The sequence below is a fragment of the Gigantopelta aegis genome, chromosome 8, assembly GCF_016097555.1.
Source record: "Gigantopelta aegis isolate Gae_Host chromosome 8, Gae_host_genome, whole genome shotgun sequence".
Classification (NCBI taxonomy): domain Eukaryota; kingdom Metazoa; phylum Mollusca; class Gastropoda; order Neomphalida; family Peltospiridae; genus Gigantopelta; species Gigantopelta aegis.
Genome location: NC_054706.1, coordinates 16,318,897 through 16,344,332, shown reverse-complemented (window position 1 = coordinate 16,344,332; position 25,436 = coordinate 16,318,897). Strand labels below are relative to the sequence as shown.

The window sequence follows — 25,436 nt, the reverse complement described above, 5'->3', positions numbered from 1 at the left end:
TGCATTCCACGACCACAATTTCTTAATTGATACACAGTGAAGATTGTTTATTTGCTGCACATTGTCACTGTATAATTTAGCATTTTTAATTTACAGTGGCCACTTAACACAGGCATTTCAGCAACTTGGGATCCAGTTTAGGTAGCCGCTAAGTGCGTTAAACAAGTGACTGCTTTATTATTACAAGTGCATTTACATTAACACATCTTTCGGTAGGGAAAAAATGGCCACTGACTACAAGAGACAGCTGATTACAGGTGGCCATTAAGACAGGTTTGCCTGTGTTATTTTATAATTTTGACATCTTTGTTTGTATGTTGAATTTATTCATTGTTATGAAAAAGTCTGTGTGAGACTAGTTAATTATTGCCCCTTTTTTACGTCAATTTTTTTTTCAATGTATTTTTGGTTGAAGCATGACCCAACCTCCATATAAAACATTCGTTTGCCATAGTCTAGATCCCCACCCATGTCCACTTTCCAGCAGACACACCTGACAATAGAATTAAAGTTACACGCTTCAACAGTCTCTCCCACTTGTAGTGCCCGACATGGGTGTTGTATGAGCCTGTCGCATGATTTTGTGGTGCCAGAGTCTCTTCGAACTCTCGGACACAGAACACTTAATTATTATCTATGAATAGGTGTTCCCCAAGTTCTTCACCATTCATCCGTGATTGTGTACAAAAAGCAACACCGATTTCACTTTGTAACGACTGGCATGGTGAAGTCAAGCTGGACAAAGCGAAGTTTGGACTGACTTCACCCACTCGCGTGAGCCCTGGTTACATAAAATAACACACAGGTTACCACTGCGTACATACAAGTAACAAAGAAAAGGAACTTTTTTCTTTCTTTAACAGCACCATTAGGCTTAGCACATGTTAAACTATAGCTATTTGGTGTTGAACATGATATGGTTATTTTAACATTTGGTCAATATAGAAAGAGAGGAAACCTGTTGTCACCACATACATGAAAGCTACTCCTACAAATAAAGCAGCAAAGGAACATTTGTATGCAATTCCCATAGTACATACATGTACAACAAAAAAAATTTTGGTAATAATTGTGAGACACTAGTTGGGATGGGAAAAAACCTCAGGGTCCATTGAGGATGATAAATTGTATAACACACTGCACCTCATGTGAATGCTCCACAACTAAACTACCTCCTACCCCTAGGATAAGCACTTAACTTACCTCAATACCCCTTCCCAACTCCCCCACCCCCACGAGAGATCACCCTATCCTTCTCTCAATCATCCACCAGTTCTAATAGGTCTGTATTAAGCAGTCACTTGTATTAAAGTTAAAGTTTGTTTTGTTTAATGACACCACTAGAGTACATTAATCATTGGCTATTGGAAGGAAGGAAATGATTTAATTAACGACACACTCAAGACATTTTTTTTACGGTTATATGATGTCAGACGTATGGTTAAGCACCACACAGATATAGAGAGAGGAAACCCGCTGTCGCCACTTCATGGGCTATTCTTTTCGATTAGCAGCAAGGGATCTTTTATATGCACCACCCCACAGACAGGATAGTACATTTGTTACACCAGTTGTGGAGCACTGGCTGGAATGAGAAATAGCCCAATGGGGCCACCGACGTGGCTATTGGATGTCAAACATTTGTTAATAGTTTTACCACTGGGAATGAATGAACGAATGAACATTTCACCATTGTGGCACTGGGCTACATCCCACCCCTCTACTACAGTACTAACACATCCGTATTAAACAGTAACCCGTATTAACAGGGCATCGTACCCTTCACCCAAATCATCTACTACAGTACTAATACATCTGTATTAAACAGTAACCTGTATTAACAGGGTATCGTACCCTTCACCCAAATCATCTACTACAGTTCTAACACATCCGTTTTAAACAGTAACCTGTATTAACAGGGCATCGTACCCTTCTCCCAAATCATCTACTACAGTTCTAACACATCTGTATTAAACAGTAACCTGTATTAACAGGGCATCGTACCTTCACCTAAATCATCTACTACAGTTCTAACACATCCGTATTAAACAGTAACCTGTATTAACAGGGCATCGTACCCTTCACCCAAATCATCTACTACAGTTCTAACACATCTGTATTAAATAGTAACCTGTATTAACAGGGCATCGTACCCTTCACCCAAATCATCTACTACAGTTCTAACACATCCGTATTAAACAGTAACCTGTATTAACAGGGCACCGTACCCTTCTCCCAAATCATCTACTACAGTTCTAACACATCCGTATTAAACAGTAACCTGTATTAACAGGGCATCGTACCCTTCACCCAAATCATCTACTACAGTTCTAACACATCTGTATTAAACAGTAACCTGTATTAACAGGGCATCGTACCCTTCTCCCAAATCATCTACTACAGTTCTAACACATCCGTATTAAACAGTAACCTGTATTAACAGGGCATCGTACCCTTCACCCAAATCATCTACTACAGTTCTAACACATCTTTATTAAACAGTAACCTGTATTAACAGGGCATCGTACCCTTCACCCAAATCATCTACTACAGTTTTAACACATCCGTATTAAACAGTAACCTGTATTAACAGGGCATCGTACCCTTCACCCAAATCATCTACTACAGTTTTAACACATCCGTATTAAACAGTAACCTGTATTAACAGGGCATCTTACCCATCTCCCAAATCATCTACTACAGTTCTAACACATCCGTATTAAACAGTAACCTGTATTAACAGGGCATCGTACCCTTCTCCCAAATCATCTACTACATTTCTAACAGACTTATATTAAGCAGTCACCTGTCTTTAGAGAACCCCTACACATTGTCCCAAATCTACTACAGCTCAAACAGACCTGCACAGTACAGCCACCTGTAATAAGTTGTCATTTCACAGTTCTCCCAAATCATGTGTACAAGACAGTTCAAATTATCCTGTAATAAACAGCCACCTGTCTTTAACAAGTCAGCAATCATCTCAAATCATCTAATATAATTATGACAGACCTGCATAAAGCAGTCACATGTTCTAAGAGGTCATCTTACAGTTTTTCCAAACCATCTAATTTACACAGTTCAAATGACCAAGAGTTAAGAAGCCAAGTGTCTTCAAAAAACAAACATTCTGAGTGTACTGCTAAAGCAATACATGTCCTCTACCGGGGCCCAACAAAGTTCAAGGGCCATAACTCTGTGAAAAATGGGTAAATTGCCATGAAAGTCAAACTTGATCTGTAACAGTACATGATAAAGCTATACAAATTTTTTTTAGCTTAATATTTTATAACATTGTAAAAAAAAAGTCTAGAAAACATTTTCTTATCTCCTAAGTTCAAGGGCCATAACTGTCAAAATTAGGTAAATCAATATGAAAGTCAAACTTGATCTGTAGCAGTACATGATAAAGCTATGCACAAAATTCTAGCTCAATATCTTGAGGCATTGTGAAAAAAAAAGGTCTGGAAAACTATATACTAGTGTGACAGATGAACAGACAGACAGAAATAAATAAATAAAGACAGACAGACATCAATACATACAGGCGGATGGAGATGAACCCTATAGTCCCCTTTGGTTGGCACTAGTAGGGAACTAAAACAATCTGTCCTTCATTTATAGGTGTAGATGCTTAGTTAATACAAGTTTGACTGTCGATGTATTCTTTCATGTTTGTTATACATATATGTCATAACACATCTACAGCCTAAAACGCCCACTAACAATGACGAAAAAGACAATATAACAGCATCAAGTTACCTGATTCATTCTGTTTTGGTCGAAATGTAAAGACATACTGAACCCTCAGACACTCTGAAAATGTTTATCAAGTTTCACAGTGTTTTAAACTGCAGTATGGACGATTTAAGTGATACCTTTGGTGATGTGGCTCAGTGAATACAGCCTGATATTTCTACATCGCTGTCCAACCAAGCGTGGATATTATCACACAGTGATACACAGGTGTGTTCATGTACATATACAATATATATATTTTGCCTGCCAACATACAGGCTATAGATTTCTATATCAAGAGGTTAAAAAAATAATCAGTGTAACTGATGCATATCAAAATGGTGTAGACACGTTTCCCATTCAAAAAAGATTACAAATACAACTATTTATAGCAAAATCATGCTTTACCGGCCTCTATGGTTGATTGAGCCACTAGCAATACATGTGGTGTCGTGGTTAAGCCATCGGAAATAAGGCTGGTAGGTACTGGGTTTGCACCCTGGTACCGGCTCCAACACAGAGCAAGTTTTAACGACTCAGTGGGTAGGTGCAAGACCACTACATCCTTTTCTCTCTCACTAACAACTAACCTACTGCTATGGATAGACAGCCCAGATAGCTGAGGTATGTACCCAGGACAGCATGTTTGAACCTTAATTGGATATAAGCACGAAAATAAGTTGAAATGAAATGAATTGTATATAGGTACCTAGTCTGCATCCCAGTAGAGCCCCACCCAAATGTTAGTTTTAATGTGCACCTGCAAATGTTTCCTGAACTACTAAGGAGTGTTTTTACTATGGACATGATGAAGGAAGGAAATGTTTTGTTTAATGATACACTCAACACATTTTATTTACAGTTATATGGCATTGGACATATGGTTTAGGACCACACAGATACTGAGAGAGGAAACCCACTGTCACCACTTCGTGGGTTACTCTTTTTCGATTAGCAGCAAGGGATCTTTTATATGCACCATCCCACAGACCGGATAACACATACCACGGCCTTTGATATACCAATCATAGTACACTGGTTGGAGCGAAAAATAGCCCAATGGGCCCACTGACGGGGATCGATCCCAGACCGACCGCACATCAAGCGAATGCTTTACCACTGGGCTACATCCCGCCCCTAGTTGTGATGAAGTTACAGGGTCTGCCTTTCACATCAAACAACTGTCTTCAGTATTGATAAAAGAAGTTACCCACCTCACCTGTAACTGATACACAGCTCACAGTGAAAATACTTTGGTAACCAAGCCAATACAATGCTTAGTCACAAATGAAAAAGTTAAACGTTAAATGTTTTTCTTTGTTTCATGACACCACTAGAGTTCAATAATTTATTAATCATTGACTAACGGATGTCAAATATTTAGTAATTCTGGCATACAGTGTTAGGAAACCCACTATATTTTTCCATTAGTAGCAAGGGATCTTTTATATGCACTTTTCAGACAGGGCAGCACATACCATGGCCTTTGATGTACCAATGGTGGTGCACAAGCTGGAATGAAAAATAGCCCAATTGGTCCACCGACAGGGATTGATCCTAGACTGACCATGCATCAGGCGTGCACTTAACCATGGGGCTATATCCCACCAATTTTGAATGAAAGTAGTTTGTTTTGAATAACGGCACCACTAGAGCACATTAATTAATTAATTATCGACTATTGGATGTCAAACATTTGGTAATTCTGACACGTGGTCATCAGAGAAAACATGCTACATTTTTTATAATTCAGCTATGGATCTTTTATATGCACTTTTCCACAGACAGGAAAACACATACCACTGCCTCTAACCAGTTGTGGTACACTGAGAAGAACGAGAAAAAACCAATCAGCTGAATGGATCCACCGAGGTGGTTCGATCCTGTTGAATGAATGAAGTTGTGAGATTAATAATTATTATAGAACTTCTGTTAGCCTCTTCTATGACCATGTTTCATTTCCGAAAGGAGAGTATTTGGAATTATTATCCACGTAGTTCAAGGTATTCAGGGAAATATAATCAGGATGACCCACGTGTGTCATAATGATTTCACGTGCACCACGAATGACATAATTTTGTGAAGCGACGTCATAACTTAATATGGCTTCCTCAGTATAAACACTTATCAAAAATGAAGTCATTTTGGAAAATGAAGTCGGTTTGTCGTCTCTTTTTAGTTCATAAAAATAATGTTTTGGATAATGTGGATAATAAAGAAATTATTACACTCGCGTGTGAATCGTACTGATTTGACAAAACTCGTGTCAGGATTAATGTATTACCCTCGCTCTTGCTCGGGCAATACAAGAATCCTTACACTCGTTTCGTAAAATAAGTACGACACACAAGCTTGTATAATAATCTCTATTTATGATATACAAACTGAAAACATGCTCAGATTCCCCCCCCCCCCCCGCCGTTTATGCTATCTATAGAAAACTAAATTTAATCTGAGAAATGCTGATCATATACTACCCGACTGGAATACAGTGAAAACAACAGGTGATAGGCTGGTAATAGAATCAGCCAGCCACAAACCTGTCAAACTGATGGACTGATTAAATGAACAGTAATTAATAATGTATTTGGTTTGTGTTTTCCTCCATGGTTGACTAATTTATAGAAAATCTGATACTCGGTTCGTGGTTTGCTTACCATAAATTGCCAATATCCATTAAAAATGTTTAGGCTGCTATATATTTTGGCAAGTTTCGAGCCCTGAACATCAGGTTGGGTGTGGGATGTAGCCCAGTGGTAAAGCACTCGCCTGATGCGTGGTCAGTCTAGATCGATCCCAATTGATGGGCTTATTCCAGCTTGTGCTCCACAACTGGGCTGAGTTCAGGTAGACAGAGCAGAAAAACATCTGCTAGACTGGTTTTATGTGCTTCACAGTAAACCAAATGGCCACGTCGGGAAACAATCAAATAGTTCGCAAACGATAGCGAAATGTTTACTGTCTGAACTTGGGCCGTGTAAAACAAACAACAAAAGAAATCCATTTATTTCCAACAAAATATGAATCGTTACATTAAAATTGTTCGTAAAATTAAAAACAAATTAGGTGAATATAGCGAGTGACAGAGCCAGCGCTACATGTTATCCAACGGAAATGGTCTTCTACCCACAAATAATAGCATGAATTATGCTATTTTGGCAATTAATAAAAAAGTTTGTTGTGATTACTGATTTAACAAACATTATTAATAATAATAACAATTAAAAAAAAACCTTTACATGTATACTCACCACTTTTCTCTACATTTTCTTCTTTTTAATTTTATAGTATTATATATATAATTTTTTTTTTTAAATTAGAACCAACTACATGTATTAAAATTTAATAGTTGATTTTGTTATAACAATCCTTTTCTTTTAAAGAATTGTCATACTATCAAAATTTTTTCCATAAATTCAAACATACATGTATGTAATTAAAAACCCCCACCCCAAAACAAGAATTTAATTTAATTATTTTTTTTTAATATGACATTATAAAATAACAAATGACAAATAACAAAATAAAATAAAAATGTATTTAAATATTAACATTAAAGTTACCTGCGCCAAAGAATACTGATAACATGGCAAAGCCATATTGAGGACTGGGCAGCTTTTGAAAAATGGAGCTTCTGTCAATGTCAACAAGTGCTGTCTGACGATGTGAGCATTAATTACTGTATGCCACGTCCCAGGATGTTACACACACATGATCAGTAGCTCCTGAACAAACCCAGTCAGGGCCCTAGCACTGTCAGAGCAAGTGGAAAATGACTTCTTTCATATGCACGCACAGCCAGGCAATCGGTGTTATTTATGTCTGGTCAAGTGTACAGGTTAATCAATTTTTATTCGGAGTGATCCCATTCAAACGTCTGTCACAGTGTCAGTGACGTTTAAAGCTCTGTATTTGACATGGGTTTTGCATCAGAAGTGATTTTAAGATTGTGAAATTCTCACATGGGGTCCATTTCAAGGATGAGGGAGGCGGGGGGCTAGGTGGAATATCTCAATCAAGTATATAATTGCCAAACACATTAAAAACTCTGCAGTTGACATGTATTTTGCATCAGTGCCAATTTAAAGATCCTGAAATACTCACATCAAGTTATATCCACAAGGGGGTGGTTATATCATGGAGGGCATGTCTCCGGGGGTGGTTTCAAAACATTGTACTACTTGATCATGAAAGTGAAAATCTTTTCAAAATGTTCTACCGATACACATTAATGTTCATGTGGTCTCACTCAACATCTGCCTGCAACATGGAAAGCTATGCATCTGACAGGCGATTTCATTCAATCAAATACATTTTTAAGTTAAAGTTTGTTTTGCTTAACAACACCATTAGAGCATATTGATTTATTAATCACTGGCTATTGGATGTTAAACATTTGGTAATTTTGACATATAGTCTTAGAGAGGAAACCTGCTAAATTTTTCTATTAGTAGCAAGGAATCTTATCTGCACCATCCCAGACAGGATAGCACATACCACAGCTTTTGATATACTGAACTGGATGGGATGAGAAATACATATAGTCCAATAGGCCCATGGACTGGTATCGATCCTAGACTAACCGCGCATGAAGTGACGGTTGGTAAAAGGAAGGAAATGTTTTATTTAACAATGCACTCAACACATTTTATTTACGGTTATATGGCGTCGGACATATGGTTAAGGACCACACAGATATTGAGTGAGGAAACCATATGTCTGATGCCGTAAATAAAATGTGTTGAGTGCGTTGTTAAATAAAACATTTCTTTCTTTGTACAGGTCTGTATCACGATGCAGCTTCTCTGACTCAAAGGATTGTATCATGGTACAATATTGTAAAATGCTAGTGAGTGTGTTCTGTATTGTGATTGGTGAATTACATTCTTTTTCCGGGATCAAATGAAAATAACACCCGGAAAGCTAATGACATTATTAGAAAGTGACACCATTAACAATTGGAACAGGCCAAGTTGACGGTTCAAGGGTCTACATTGTAGCCAGGTATTTTTTTCAAGAAATGCCAAATATACAGTTACTTCCGTAGAAAAACAATTCAGTTTACAATGGACATAACCATATGGACTTTTTAGATATGTGGGTATTTTTGTCTATTTGATGACTGCATATGTTTCGTTTTTAACCTCAGGCCTTCGGTCAAAAATGACTGTACTGCATATGATTACAACACTTCTTCTTCTTACAATTCTAGTCAATAGAGGTGGAGGACTGTTATTCAAAGTATATGTTCCGAAAAGTCAGTCACCAATTTATTATTTAACTAATTTGCACTTCTTTGCAAAGAATATATTAATCATTAAAGGGGCACTTGCTTTGTGGAACAGCTGTGAAGTTTACAGTGCCAGCCATAAAACTCACCTTAAGTCACTACAATTACGGTAACCTTAGCTACAATTCTTTCCTGGAACAGGGCCCAGATCGCAAATATGTGTGATAAAAGATAAATTTATAGCATGTTTTAAAAATGTCTTTATCACTATACGGTAGTAAGAATGAATAGGTATGTAATAAAATAATATATTACATTTTTCTACTGAAATAACATTTTCCTAATAATTGTGAAAATTCCACAATGAAGAAAATCTCTGCACATTAATTAAATTATTAAGGGGCCTTTCACAATTACAATTTATTAATGTTTTACAAAAGTACAAAAAAGAATATTGTTTTTAGCTATTCCCTTCTCAACCAGTAATAATGTACTTGCACACCAAAAAATTTATAATTTGCACACCAAAAATGTATAATTTGCACACCAAATTTTTTTTAATTTGCAAAGAATATCTGAACTGACATTTTCAAAAAATATTTCAGAAAGTTAGCTCCTGGAAATGTTGTCAGTTATACATGTACAGCGTGATTGATTTTATCCGCTCCAAATGGGTTTTTTTAACAACAGATTGAAATCCAATAGATGCTCCAAGTGTGTACAGCACAATTACCAGTACTCACATGTAATATACCATAGTCAATATGGCGGGAAAAAAACATGGAGATTTATTATTACGTGGCCTTTATGAGTTATGTGTGCGTTAAATTTCTGCATACAAATTGAATGCTGACTGGCAAACTGTACCAGGTTACTTTTCAATTCACAGACCAAATAATTTTCCAAAGAATAGGAAATTAAAGTTTGTTTAACAACACCTCAGCACATTTAAAACTACGCCTATTTGGTGTATAACAATATTAACAGTGTTTTTTCAAACCGTGAGTGATCAATTGTTTCCCTAAAATGTATGTGGAGCCATTTAAGATATTACCATATTGATACCATATAAATTCACATGCTAAGATGAGCTAAATATTACTCACCTTGAACTAGTCTCAGGGGAGTGATGGAGAGCGAGAGTGACAGCTCCCCTTAAACAGTGAGGTCTGATTATTTTGATATTTGGGTGACAGAGACAAAGAGAGGAAACCCACAGCTGCCATACACACTACTCCAACATGTACCAATAAGTAGTAAGGGATCTCTGATATGCACTTTCCTATAGACAGGAGAGTAGATATCATGGCCTTTGGTGTACCAATCGTTAGATACTGGTTGGGATGGGTAACATATTGAATAATTGTCTGAAGAATAGGAAAGGAAAGGAATGTTTGTTTATTATATGAACACCTCAGTACATTTAAAACTACCAGTCTTTTTGATGTCTAAACATAATTATGATTAATTCAACCCCTGCAGTTGCCCATGGCAATCGGCAATGCAGTGGAGTTTTTAATTTGCCTATATTCAGGGTTTTGTCCAATGACATGTGTTTTTTTGCCGTGGACATTTTCTTACTTGCAGGGGCTGTAATTTAGATCTTGGTCTGGAGTACAAGAGAGGACATTTGCTGTCACTAAACAGGCTTTCATCCTACCGAATAGCAGTATGGTTGGAATGGGAAGAAACTCAATGGATCCACTTGCAGTGATCTATCCTACAAACCATCACAAATGAGGCCAACACATTACACTAAGCTACATCCCACCCACCGCACATATATTACAAAGACAAAATGACTGTGGTTGACAAATGTTTGAGAAAGTTACTAGCCTTCACGGAACCTTTGGCTATAGTGCTCTACGTACAATGTATTATAGTAATGCAGTTGATAATTTCCACTAGCCCAGACCAAAATTCATTAGCCGGAACTGAGGACTAGATTGGCTTTGTCGAATGAATGAATGAATGAATGAATGAATGAATATAAGAATGAATGGATGAATGGGAAAAAAAATTGCTTACCACCACTAGAGCACATTGATTTATTATTTAATCGGCTACAGAAATGAAATATTTGGTAATTTTTACATTTAGTCTTAGAGAGGAAACCTGCTATATTTTTCCATTAGTAGCAAGGGATCTTTTATATGCACCATCCCACAGACAGGATAGCCACAGCCTTTGATATACCAGCCGCGGTGCACTGGCTGGAACAGGAAATAGCCAAATGGGCAAACTGACATGGATCAATCCAGACCGACCGTACATCAAGCAGGCACTTTACCACTAAACTGAATGGATGGCTGAATGAATGAATGTTTAACAACACCCCAGCACAAAAATATACATCGGCTATTAGGTGTAACAAATGGTAAGTATATGAAAATTGATGGATGAATGAATGGATGGCTGGATAGATGGCTAAATGAATGAATGAATGAATGAATGGATGGATGGATGGATAGATGGCTGGCTGGCTGCATGGCTGGATGAATGAATGGCTGGATGGCTGGCTGGCTGAATGAATGGATGGACAGATGAATGGATGGCTGAATGAATGAAAGGATGGATGGATGAATGGATGGATGGATGATTGAATGAATTAATGAATGAATGAATCAATCAATCAAGTAGTTTTACAATGGTCTGAGGGCTGATGTAACAATTTTATCACATAGACCTAGGCTACATGTTTTCAATAGATAACAAACCGTTTATACCCCAGCTGTGCCACGCTGCCTGGAGCTAAACAATCTATATACAGTGAAACCTCTCAAGACCGGACCTTCTGTAAACCAGAATTCCCTCAAAACCGGACATTTCACAGAGTCCCTTTTTAAAAAACCAGGACAGAACTTAACCTCTCTAAACCAGATCCCAATTAAAACCGGATATTTGTCTTGGTCCCAAGGGTGTCCGCTTTAAAGGTGTTTCACTGTATGTGTATTTTACCATTACTTGTATCAGCTGTTACATTTACATCTACATGCAGTGCTAAAAATTTAGGAAAATCTCCAAATTCAATTTATGTCAGGATGCACGTAAGCATTAAACATTCCAATTGATATGAAATATTTCGCGTGAAATATTTACAAATCTTTATGAAATTCTAATAATCAGTTTGTAAAATGTTGCTAAACGAACTCATGAAATAATAAAATAATTGTGTGGAGCTCATGCTTCCATCTAAATTGGACACGGCTCACCCTGTCCACTGCCAAATTTGCTAATTCTTAATTCTTATAGAAAATGGCTACAATATATTTAAGTCTTTGGCTAATAACATTTTCTTTAAATTTACCTATTTTCAATAATTTTTCAAGGATATACTCTAAAAATTGGCTGAAACAAAACTGGTTCTAGTGTTAGTCCTAGTTGTCATCAAAAGTGTAGCATACATTCACACATTCACACAGACTTGGAAATGTAGTGGTTTATCGAAAATAAATATATAATTATGTACCGGTATGTAAAGAATTTTATCTTTAAAATTCAATTTGATGCCCAAGCACTGAAAAAAGTCAAGAACACTTATTTAGGTTACCAGGATGTTACAACATGTCAAGAAAGTCAGATTACAGTTATCTTCCCATTTGGTTGTCCAAAATCCGTACATTTGTCTGCGCAAGTAGTCTGCTGTTTGACTGTGATTATTTCATGGCAGACAGCAATGAAGTGGCAACTATTTGATTGAAGTTGACAGGGGAGAGAGCATGTAGTTTGTAAACATGTGTAACTTGTTGTCCCATGCAAAGTAGTGCTTTTTGTGTAAAATGGGTGTACTCCGACCAGGTTTAGTGGGTGTGTTTGTTTAAACCAATATCCTGGGAGAAAGAGCTGGACAACAGGGGTTATTCTTTTCAGGGTATGTGTCCCCCAGGCAGGCAAAGGTACATACAAAAATCCATGGGTCTGCTGATATTAATAAAAATGTTATAGCCACTAAGGCTATATAAAAACATATAGCATAATTAATTGTGGTTTGTGGCCAGGTTTCCAGGATGTTACCACATGTCAAGAAAACTTGTTCATGTTTCCAGGATGTTACCACATGCCAAGAACACTTGTTCAGGTTACCAGGATGTTACCACATGTCAAGAACACTTGTTCATGTTTCCAGAATGTTACCACATGTCAAGAAAGTCAAGAAAACTTGTTCAGGTTTCCAGGATGTTACCACATGTCAAGAAAGTCAAGAAACTTGTTCAAGTTTCCAGGATGTTACCACATGTCATGAACATGTGTTCAGGTTACCAGGATTTTACCAAATGTCAAGAAAGTCAAGAACACTTGTTCACGTTTCCTGAATGTCACCACATGTCAAGAAACCTTGTTCAGGTTTCCAGAATGTTACCACATGTCAAGAACACTTGTTCAGGTTTCCAGGATGTTACCACATATCAAGAAACCTTGTTCAGGTTTCCAGGATGTTACCACATGTCAAGAAACCTTGTTCAGGTTTCCAGGATGTTACCACATGTCAAGAACACTTGTTCAGGTTACCAGGATGTTACCATATGTCAAGAAAGTCAAGAACACTTGTTCATGTTTCCAGAACGTTACCACATGTCAAGAAAGTCAAAAACACTTGTTCAGGTTTCCAGAATGTTACCAAATGTCAAGAAAGTCAAGAAAACTTGTTCAGTTTTCCAGGATGTTACCACATGTCAGGAAAGTCAAGAATACTTGTTCAGGTTACCAGGATGTTACTACCTGTCAAGAAAGTCGAAAATGGTACTTCATCCTCCTAAAAATCTTATTTAAGCAAAAATATGTTAAAGTTGGTTTACTGTCACTAATTGAGTTTTACTGTTACCAATTGAGTTTTACAGTCACTAATTGAGTTTTATTAACCTTATAAAAATAATGATAGTGCAAGCAAATTAAAATATATGTTTTCATGTGTAAAACATCTGTTGCTCCTAATTTTGATTTTGTATTTTATTGTTTTAATAATGACAATTCCAACCATTACCAATTTCACTTATTCCGAATACTCATTGCGACAACTGGTGCTTGATAATGTACATTGTAAAGATTCATAATTTGGCTCAGTTGCCATTTACTTTGGAATTCCTGTCAGCGTCATACAAATGTTTATAAACAGCATTTATTACATCATAAAATTTAGTGAAGTACGCATTTTACTTTAGAAAAGATTAATATTTTAAAAGTAAGTATGCCCAACTAAACAGCAAGAATATGTAAATAGGCTCTTGGGGAACTCCCCAAATTTCCAAAATATTCATGCTGGTATTCAGGCGCGGATCCAGGATTTTTTAACAGAGGGGACCCAAAACCCGTTTATGAAAATAGAATTTAAAGGTCCTTGACAGGTGGACTTTGCATTTTTGTGTATTCTGTAATATGTATTGTTTCACCAAAAATAGGAGGCGGTCCCCTTGGTCCCCCGCATGAATCTGCGCCTGGTATTAGTGTCGCAAATTGATTTGATCAGCCAATCAATTTTCGTGATATATGCAGATTGAAGTACAATTTTAAATCTACTTAAAAAATTATAGAACATTTGGTGTAAAACTTTTTAAAAGATTTAACAGCAGATTAAGCCACTCTCTATTTTAATACTAGTAGATTGGCTACAGTCACTACAATATCAGGATAATCCCGTTAATAATTCAGCTTAATAAACATACCTCTTTAAATACTTGCTCCACTTTAAATACTTTTCTTACATCACCGTAATTAAGAAAATCATTAATTATTTATTATAACACGCATACATTAAAGACATACAACTGGCTGCTCCTAAATGAAGACCCGGACACCACAGCTATATCATCCAATCAAACAGACATGACATAAATTAAAAGCTTTGTGATTAATAAATTAACCTGAAATGATTACTTTGAGAAAGAAAGAAAGGTAGGTTTTATTTAATGACACACTCAACACATTTTATTTACGGTTATATGATGTCAGACATATGGTTAAGGACCACACAGATATTGAGAGAGAAACCCATTGTCACCACTACATGGGCTACTCTTTTTAATTAACAGCAAGGGTTCTTTTATATGCACCATTCCACAGACATACATACATACCATGGCCTTTGATATACCTGTTGTGGTTCACTGGCTGGAACGAGAAATTGTCCAATGGGCCCACTGATGGGGATCGATCCCAGACCGACCGAGCATTGAGCCGTACCACTGGGCTACGTTCTACCCCTAATAGCCCTATTACTTTGAGAGGCATATAAGTAAAATTGCTATAAATATGTTTGAGTTGGAAAAGATGATTAATTTGTTTTAAATCTGGGTTTTTTATGATATGTAAGAAATAGAATACTACATTTGTGTCCTCCATTAAATACCATTAAATATCTGACAACTCATTGTTTAAAAATGTATCCATTTTCTGCTTGTTAGATACATTTTAAAACAATTCCTTGTAAGGCCAAAAAAAAATAGGTGTGTTTCCGGTCGACCGACCGTCCTTAGTTTTACCCCCCCCCCCCGACCCTAATTTTTTTCTCTCTTAAACTGAAGAAAAAAAAAACTGAAAAAAAAAAAAAAAGTAAAAATAAAAGAGGACAACATCACCAAACAAGAGTATTTCCTTCCTTGCACATTGTTTACATACTATTATACGATACATTTTGCACATGTAATTCCCTTCCGAAAAACATCGAGAAATTATGGAATTAGCTACCACCAAACAGCTTGATCGGTCACGGAAGTAACCGAATGTACGAACATAGCCTTGGTACAGGTTATTTCGATTAAATATAATCGTATCAATTCAGCTTAATTCTCGTCTTCACTTAAATCAACAGGTCTTATTATTAATGCATCTCAAATTTTTACATAAAGTATTTAAATTAAGATAATGATAATGATAATGATGATAAATAATAATAATAATAATAATAATAATAATAATAATAATTATTATTATTATTATTATTATTATTATTATTATTATTATGATAGTATTCAATTTTTGGGGGGATGCAATCGGAAACACACCTATTTTTGGGGGGGGGGGCCTAAGATAAATGGTATCTAACGGACTCTCCTTAAACACTGTGAATCATGACATTTATACAAGCAGGACATTATTGTGAAAAACGTGTATGATGTATCAGCGCAATAATTACTTGACATATTACATTTTTAAATTAATGTCACCACCAACAATAAATAAAAAAACAATTCACTTGTTTGACTGTCTAAGCAAATGCCAACTGCTATTGTTTAAATGATGGAATTTAAAACTAAATTAAATTCCCTGAAAACAACTGATAATTTTTTGTCTTCAGTGTGATCTTTAAAAGTTGCATTTACTATCACACATTAATAAAGATACTTCAGCTATTGGATGTTACATAGTTTTACAGAGAAAACCCACTACATTTTTCCATTTGTGACAAGGTATCTTTTATATGCACCATCCCACAGACAGGATAGCACATACCACAGCCTTTGATATACCAATTATAGGGCACTGGCTAGAATGAGAAATAGCCCAATGGGCCCACCAATGGGGATCGATCCAAGACCAACCGCACATAAGGCGAGTGCTTTCCCACTGGGCTATGTCCCACTAAAATTTGTTTTGTTTAACAACTGTACTAAAGCACATTGCACTGGCTTGGAGGAGAATTAGCCCAATGGGCCCACCGATGCACAATAATATCATGTGACATTATTTCCCCCCATTTACAGGTACCTCTTCAAATACTTGTAATTGCAATTATTGCATGTTCCCCTTTACGTATGCATAATACATGTTTCACTTAAAATACTCAAATACATGTTCCCCTTGAAATACTTGTAATATGTGTACTCCTTTAAATACTTGTAATACATGTTCCCCTTAAAAAAATCATAATACATGTTCCCTTTAAAATACTCATAATACATGTCTCCCTTTAAATACTTGTAATACATGTTCCCCTTAAAATACTTGTAATATGTATCCCCCTTTAAATACTTGTAATACATGTTCCCCTTAAAATACTTGTAATATGTGTCCCCCTTTAAATACTTGTAATATGTGTCCCCCTTTAAATACTTGTAATATGTGTACTCCTTTAAATACTGGTAATAAGTATCCAATCATTTCTAGGTTAAACATGCAAACAATGTACCATATATCATGAATGCTCATGCTTTCAGTTATTTGTCTTGACCTATTCGTCATGGTGACAGATTGTCACATATATTGTAAGCCTTCATTAAATGTCTGGTCATGACCTGTTCACAATAGACAGCTTCCTTATGTGTATAAGGAAAAGATTTAACATACACAAGGAAAACATCACAACCATTTACATTTTAGCTTTACATAACATGGTGTTTACTGTTTTGAACAAATACTGTTGAACAATGTATGGCAATTTTAATGAAACATAAATTAATTGATAAATGAATGACTGAATGAATGAACTAATAAATGAGCGAATGAATTAATTAATAAACAAATATTTAATGCTTAACAATACCATAGCATTAAAAAAACCTTTTTTTATTAGGTGAAATAATAACTTTTAAAAATCATGAAAAAATAACTATCTAAAGTTGAAAGAAACATTAAATGTCATTGGAAATTTCACAACTATTTACAAGAAAAGTGGTTAATAGAATTTACAAGTAGACTTGGGGGGGGGGGGGGGGGGGGGGGGGGGGGGGGGGGGGGGGGGGGGGGGCTGACTGAGATTGAGGGCACAAAACAAAGTTTCTCGGGGGTTTGGGGGTATGCTCCCCCATCAAATTTTGAAAACTAGATGTCCTGAAATGCAATTTCCTGTGTTCTACAAGAAAAATCCATCTCAGCCTTAAGATTTATTACCATTAATATTTTTTATTCAGAATTTAGTCCAAGCTGCATGAACATGTAGTACAAAACATGTTTAATTAATTACTTGTGTACAAACTGGAATTCAGTGTTTTCTCACTTTTCTGTAACCCAGCTGACACGACTAAACAGAAGGGCATAACCAAGAACATTTTTGAAATGATACAACTGTACATTTGTAGATGTGTCTAAGTGATTTCCTGATCTTCGACAGACAAAACTTGGATGTAATAAACATGTATAAATTTAAAGATAAATGTGGATACCATTGAGAATTAACATTTCTAAGCATGATACATGGCCTGGGAAGTGATCCCTGGTTGATGTGTTCAGTGGCTCATTACTGACTTGCCAGTTTCAATGTAGATGTTTTGTATTGCCTAAATTTGAAAGAAAACAAGAGATTTTGGGAGAAAGGTAGAATGATGTGGTTTGCACAGTAAATGCAGAGAATACTGGGTATCATGTCTGAAACAAAAGGTAAGAAATATTATTTTAATGACACCTTTCTTTTAATACATTGTGTTTGCCAGCTACATTCATGTATTGCAAGTATATGTCAAAATAGTTTAACTGGAATCCTTACTCAGTTATTTCCCCTTTAGTTTTCTAACTTGTTGATGATGTCAAGTACATGTAGTTCTCATATTGTTTATTCTAAATCATTTATATTTCAATTTCATGCCTTCAATATGCCATTTTACTGAATAGACATTTACTTAAACTGGGTTTTCGTTATTTCTCAAAATACGAGGCTGCTAAATCAAAGTAGGCAGTTAACAAAATTATATATAACTAATAATTTATTTGCAAGGTACATATATGCTGACAAATGCAACCTGTGACATGTGAAAGTTATAACCACCAGTGGAATTTGTCAGTTACCAGCTTATTTTGAATGAATGAGTGAATTAATGAATAAATCTTTAATGACACTTTACAGACCTCTGAGCATTGCCAATTTGTGTAAACCATTTATGAGATAAGCAAAAATAATAAACTTTGTAACCCATTTTCTTTTTACATAGCCCATTAAATGTATATCCATTTAAAAAATGTTTTTAATTTAATGTGTGAACGAAAAAAATACATGTAGGTTATGAAAAAAATAAGATTTGCATGAGCAACACATCAACAAAAGTGACTGTTCTCATAATTTTTACAGGCTTTCTTTAGCATGAAAACCCCATCAGATATTAGATGTCAAACAAAGGTGAATGATGATCAACATAAATCCAAAATTTAAAAAAATAAAATTCCAGCTGTAAAAGAGTCTCATTCACAAAAGACACAAGTTTTGAGGTCTACCTCTACATTCCAGTAGTGTACCTGTCTTGCCAACCACTCATCTCTGTGGGCATCTGTGACACACAGGTCTGCAATTTCATCACCTGGGCCCATGCTTATAAAACTTTTAGATTACAGACTCAATCTCTAATGATGGTGGGATGTAGTCAGTGGTAAAGCACTCACTTGATGCACGGTCGGTTTAGAATAGATCCCTGTCGGTGGGCACATCGAGCTATTTCTCGCTTTTTCCAGTGCACCACGACTGATATACCAAAAGCCATGGTATGTACTATCCTGTCTGTGGGATGGTGCATATAAAAGATCCCTTGATACTAATGGAAAAATGTAGCAGGTTTCATCTCTACGACTGTGTCAAAATTACCTATGTTTTTAAAGACCCAACTTGTTCTACTATTTCCAGGTAATGCCCATAGACCACCCACCATTTATGTGTGATCTCATTTATAGATAACCCTTTACAGTTTATAGATAAACATACTACATGGGCGATACTTTGAACCATTATTAGATGGTTATAGTATGAAATGACTGGATATTATTTACTTTAGTCTTTTAAAAAAAAGCCCACAAAAAATAATTAAATACAATATGTTCAACAACTTTAATCTGGTACAAAATGACTATGGTATGAACTGATTATGATATGAAATGACTTGATATTATAGTAATCTCATACCTTGATAGTATTAAAATGGTTAGTGCTAGTAAGATTTGCAAATAAAATTTAACAAATCAATTGTACATGTAGATTGTGTTGTTTCAGAGGACAATATTTTCAAATTTCAGGTACTGAATTTGGGGATTTTTTTTTTAAGGATAAAAATTGTTTAATATAGCTAGTATCTTGGGATTCCGTTTCATAATCTTATGCTTCCGACCTAAAATCTAAGATTCACAGAAGTACGGAAAGTTTTGTTTTGTTTAACGACACCACTAGAGCACATTGATTGGCATCGTCTTAAATTCATAACTTGTTTTTTAATACACAACCGATTGTTTGCAAAGCAATAAAATTCTGATGATTCTGAAGTTGTTAACTTTAAATTTTAGAATGTAAAGGTTCACCACGTAAAACAATATGTACACAGTTTGTGTGAATTTAAAGTTGTGTAACTATCACGCAAACAGAACATTGGTTTGTGTGAAATACTATATTGCATTTGCATCATGCATGGGTTTGTTAGGTAAAATTATTCTGTAAAAAAAAATAAGTAAAAGATTGTTTTGTTTAACAACACCACTAGAGTACATTGATTTATTAATCATCGACTGATGGATGTTAAACATTTGGTCATTTTGACATAGTCTTAGAAAGGAAGGAAGGAAATGTTTGATTTAACTCTTAGAAAGGAAACCTGCTACATCTTTCTATTAGTAGCAAGGGATCTTTTATATGGACCATCCCACAGGCAGGATAGCACATACCACAGCCTTTGATATACCAGTTGTGGTGCACTGGCTGGAATAAGAAATAGTTCAAATGGCCCACTGATGGGGATCGATCCCAGACTAACCGTACATCAAGTGATCACTTTACTACTGGGCTATGTCCTGCCCAATCATTTTGTAAACGACATTACCTTTATCACATGACATGTAATATAGGCATTTTTATATTACTTTATAAAATAATATGATTCTCCAGTACAAAATGGCTTTACATGTATATGATGATACAAATTTACTATGGTCAAAATTACTTTTTGCAATGGGATGAAAAAAAAAGTCCATGTTTTGCCTTCAAGTTTTCCACCAAAAAATATGTTAGTTTGCCCCCAATGCATTACAAGTTTGCCACCAGTGAATCCCCCCCCCCCACCTAGTTCGCCCCCACATTGTGTTTGGTGTGTCTGCTCTTAACAGAAATAAGGAACCAGTACCAAAATTATGAAATGAGACAATAGGTAAAATAACCCTTAGCACACATGTATACTACTGTACATTTTCAGAAATGACTATCTTCTTAATGCTTGATTACTAATTAAAAGAAAATTGGCTCATTAGTTAATCCCACTAACAAAGAAAGAACAAATATGTGATGCCTAGAGTAAGCATGTCAAACAACCAAAACACCCATTCACCTCCTCCATCTACTTAATTACTATGGGAACACTTCCTGTTCAGTGGCTGTATCCAAAGTAAGTGAGGGTTTAAGCTGGACTTAAAACATTATTAGCAATGTGGCTAATTTGACCCCAAAATCTGTAGCCAAATTCAGGTTTCAATTAGCCAAAAGAATTATGACAAAATTAAGGCTCTTTTAAAAGTAATTTATTTCTAACCCATAATTTCTGAATGAATATGGGTGTCCATGCCCAGTTACTACTTTAATGTATCCATCAGTTCTGCCCGGTTTTAAAATCCACTCTGTGAAGTGCATTACTTCGCTTTTAAAAACATGTGTGCCTTCAATGCGACCAAACTATGACAAAATCATTTAAACTACCGTAGCGATCATGTGATACAAAAATGGGTAGACTAATAGCCTACATTAAAAAGAACTGAGGATCTTTTTCACTTTTCACGGTGTTACAATTTTGTCGAAGTTATCGAAAGTCTATGTAATTTTTGGAACAAACTAACAAACTAGGAATCGTTCATACAGTTAGGACTACACCCTGGCATCGACGTCTTGTCTCGCACAGTTGTTTGTAGGACTATATATATATATGACAGCAATGACAACACATTAATATATCAGGCCTTTCCCCAGGATTTTTTTAAGACGCTTACATATTTAGCATCATTATAACACAAAAATCAAGCCAAAAGAAGTGGGGTAGTGGGTTGAAAACAGTTAAGTGTTTGCCTTCAATCCATCAAATCATGTTGGGGTTGTTTTGGGGTGGGGTTTTTTTTTTGGGGGGGGGGGGGGTGTGGTAAAACCTTTTTTAAAATAACCCATCAATTCCCCAACCCCAACAATTTCATAATTTGTGCCATGTTGTTGCTGTTGATTTCAGCGTTGTGTTAAATGCTTGTTGTGATTTCTGCTTGTAAAATACCTAAGCTAAGAATGCTGACTTCACAGTATATTCCATTTATAAAAAAAGAAGAAAAAAAAAAAGAAAAAAAAAAGAGTTAATAAAATAAAATTTTACGGTCTTTTTAAAATCCAGCTAACTTATTAAATGTCACCTCACAGTTTTACAAATATATATCTAGCATTATCTAACAAATATGATTATTGTAAACTAATACAGTGTACTTTTAACTGCAATTTGTATAAATACTGCATGTTCATTTCCCGCGATTGCGATCTGCATGCGTGCTCACGACCATAGGTACAAAATTAACAAAGACAAAGGAAATAACCGAAACTGCAGTTAGGTATTCATTGATGCAAACAACTATTGTTTTTCTACAAATTTACATCAAGATTTACTTCTGTGTAATTGTATTGTTTAATGTCTGCAACGATGTCTCTTGACACGTGGTTGTCAGCTGACTCTGAAGCGTGATGTATATTATGCCAAGAGCTTTCCTCAGTTTAGCCAACAAACGGTCTTCCTAACGTTCGTGAACTATTTGATTAGTGTCCATTTGGTTTAACGTGAAGCGCACAAACCAGTTTTGTGAACGTTTTGTTTTCGCTCGGTCTGGTTGAACTCAGCCCTTGGAATAGCCAACATGTCTTTCGGCCCTGAACTGGCATGTGTATTCAAATTAACATGCATTGTTGGTTTGTTTTTATTACTTTGGTTCAAAGACTTTACAAAATTAAAATAGCAAGTTACATATCTTCCAGACATTGAATCACCGTCACATTGCTGTCATACATGTTGAAAGGAAGAGAGAAATGTTTTGTTTAACGATGCACTCAACACATTTTATTTATGGTTATATGGTGTCAGACATATGGTTAAGGACCACACAGATTTTGAGAGGAAACCCGCTGTCGCCACAACATGGGCTACTCTTCCGATTAGCAGCAAGGGATCTTTTATTTGCACTTGCCACAGACAGGATAGCAAAAACCATGGCCTTTGCTGAACCAGTTATGGATCACTAGTCGGTGCAAGTAGTTTACACCTACCCATTGAGCCTTGCGGAGCACTCACTCAGGTTTGGAGTCAGTATCTGGATTAAAAATCCCATGCCTTGACTGGGATCCGAACCCAGTACCTACCAGCCTGTAGACCGATGACCTGCCACGACGCCAGCGAGGCTGGTCATACATGTTGAATGCATGCCGTTAAAATTAATAACCTTGATTATTAAAATTAGCAAACATCATAAGGCATATGCTGTATTCTGGATAACACCGTTTTTCGTTACCGGTCGCGAGATCGCTATTATGCTAATTGAATATTTGGTATTATTATGTTTGAGGTGTCGAATAGATTATGTAACCGTTTGTTCACATCAGAAGATAGAAAATGGCTCAGCCAAAATTTTAGCCACTTGCAAATTTTATTAGCCATTTTTTTTTTTAATAATTTTTAATTAACCGAAACAGTACGTGTTTTGGGAAGGGGGTGTTAGGATAGAAATTACTGATTGCCAACTTAACTGTACTATTAAAAAGTGCTTCACCTATTGTTTATTGAGTTAAATAGTACAGTTGATTCTGTCAATGGGCATCTTCTTTGATCGGCCTTGAAGCTTGATTGCTCGGCACGGGAATCCTAATGCTGCATTCGTATTTACTCGGAAGTTGTTATTTCTGGGCGAGACGTAGCCCAGTGGTACAGCGCTCGCTCGATGCGCGGTTGGTGTGGGATCGATCCCCGTCAGTGGGCCCAATGGGCCATTTCTCATTCCAGCCAGTGCACCACGACTGGTATATCAAAGGCCATGGTATGTACTACCCTGTATGTGGGATGGTGCTATCAGTGCTAATCATATCTGTGTGGACCGTAACAATGTCATATAACCGTAAATACAATATGTTGAGTGTGTCGTTAAATAAAACATTTTTCTTCTTTTTTAAAAATTATTTCTGACTTGTAAACTTATTTCCGACCTGTATGCGTTTTAATGTATTAACAAATACTCCTCAAAAACAAATAGCGGAAGATAATGAAACATGATTTTTAATATTTTTGCCAAATTCAATATTAATTTGCATTTGTCGATTTGGCGAATGACAGCTTAAACCCTGGTAAGCGTATTTGGGGCGAACTGACTGGGGGAAAACTGACACTTGGGAGTGAACTGACTCGGGTCAAAACTTCTGGTACCCATTCCAAATTACCATGTGCTTTATGTTTATGGTATGAAACGACCAAATTTGGTATGAAATTAAACAGCAACCGTCCACACTGACCACAGACACTCGGACTGGGGTCGAGTTTTGACACAAATTAATCTTCTAGTGAACACTAAAATGAACCGATATGGGTACAACTTTGTTTAAAATAAATATTATAACATAAATTCAATAACGTCACAAATGTATATAACTAAAACGCCATACGTGTGCTGATAGCTTCTTCTGTTCGTCATTCATATTAAAAAATAGGCTCTTCTCAAGTGCTCAAAACTTTGTTCACTCTTTTAGACTGATTGCAAACTATGCGCAACTATCATGTTGAGAACCAGTTGATATGGCCATTATGGGTGAGTCTAATAACCGGACTAGTTATTCTTTCAATTTCAATTCATTTATTTTAGTATATGAATTATACAGACATGAATAATAATAATAATAATATCAACATCAAGAAAAAAGTTTATAGTAAAGTCGTTTTTTTATGTAGATAATTTGTGATTATAGTACTGTGTTGAAATATGATTTTTAAAATGTATGCCGTTTGTGGCCATGGGCTTTAACAGAGAAGTATCAATCCCATTTTTATCACACATTATGTTAAAATTGTTGTGCCAACTTGTTTTGTTGGCATCTATCCCTTTGCTGCATTGTACAGCATCGATAAGAATATTTTTGGATTCACATAGATTTTCCAAATGTGTCCAGTACTTAATCATAGTTTTATGAATATCCACGATTAACAGGTACCTACCAAGTTCACTTTTGCAAGCGATATTTATTGAATTTTTTTTTCCGACTTGGAATGTGAATTTGCAAAATTTATTGTGAAGCTTTTCGAAGGGTTCGTTTTCCATTGTATCGAAGAATTTTGTTTAATTATGTTTCTTTATCATTCCAATGAAATCAGCTCCCCATATTTCACAATTATATAAAACAGTTGGTTTTACAAGGGTATCAAATAATTTGATGTAGATTATTGGAGGTGGTGAGCTACCCAGAAAAATGCTATTGATTTTGAAGAGTGCTTTTAAAGTTTTGTTGAATAAGTTTGTTTTAGTACTAGTAAACTGTCCTCGGGAGTTTATGGTACATCCCAGATTCGTATATTCTTGT

At 35.9% G+C, this 25,436-nt stretch overlaps 1 protein-coding gene across 3 annotated transcripts in view; it reads right to left on the bottom strand.

Annotated features, from left to right (window-relative positions):
* LOC121380177 (bifunctional 3'-phosphoadenosine 5'-phosphosulfate synthase-like) overlaps window positions 1-24,619 on the bottom strand; it is a 56,110-nt gene extending 31,491 nt beyond the window's left edge. The window contains exon 1 of one of the 3 annotated variants that reach the window (XM_041508982.1): window positions 24,528-24,619. In XM_041508982.1, coding sequence (XP_041364916.1) covers window positions 24,528-24,560 — 33 coding nt within the window. In that variant the 5' untranslated portion in view covers window positions 24,561-24,619. Of the gene's footprint in view, window positions 1-3,762; window positions 3,914-7,301; window positions 7,453-24,527 lie in introns of those variants that run through there. The other 2 variants (XM_041508980.1, XM_041508981.1) reach the window with 2 other exon arrangements.
* Window positions 24,620-25,436: the final 817 nt, after the last annotated feature.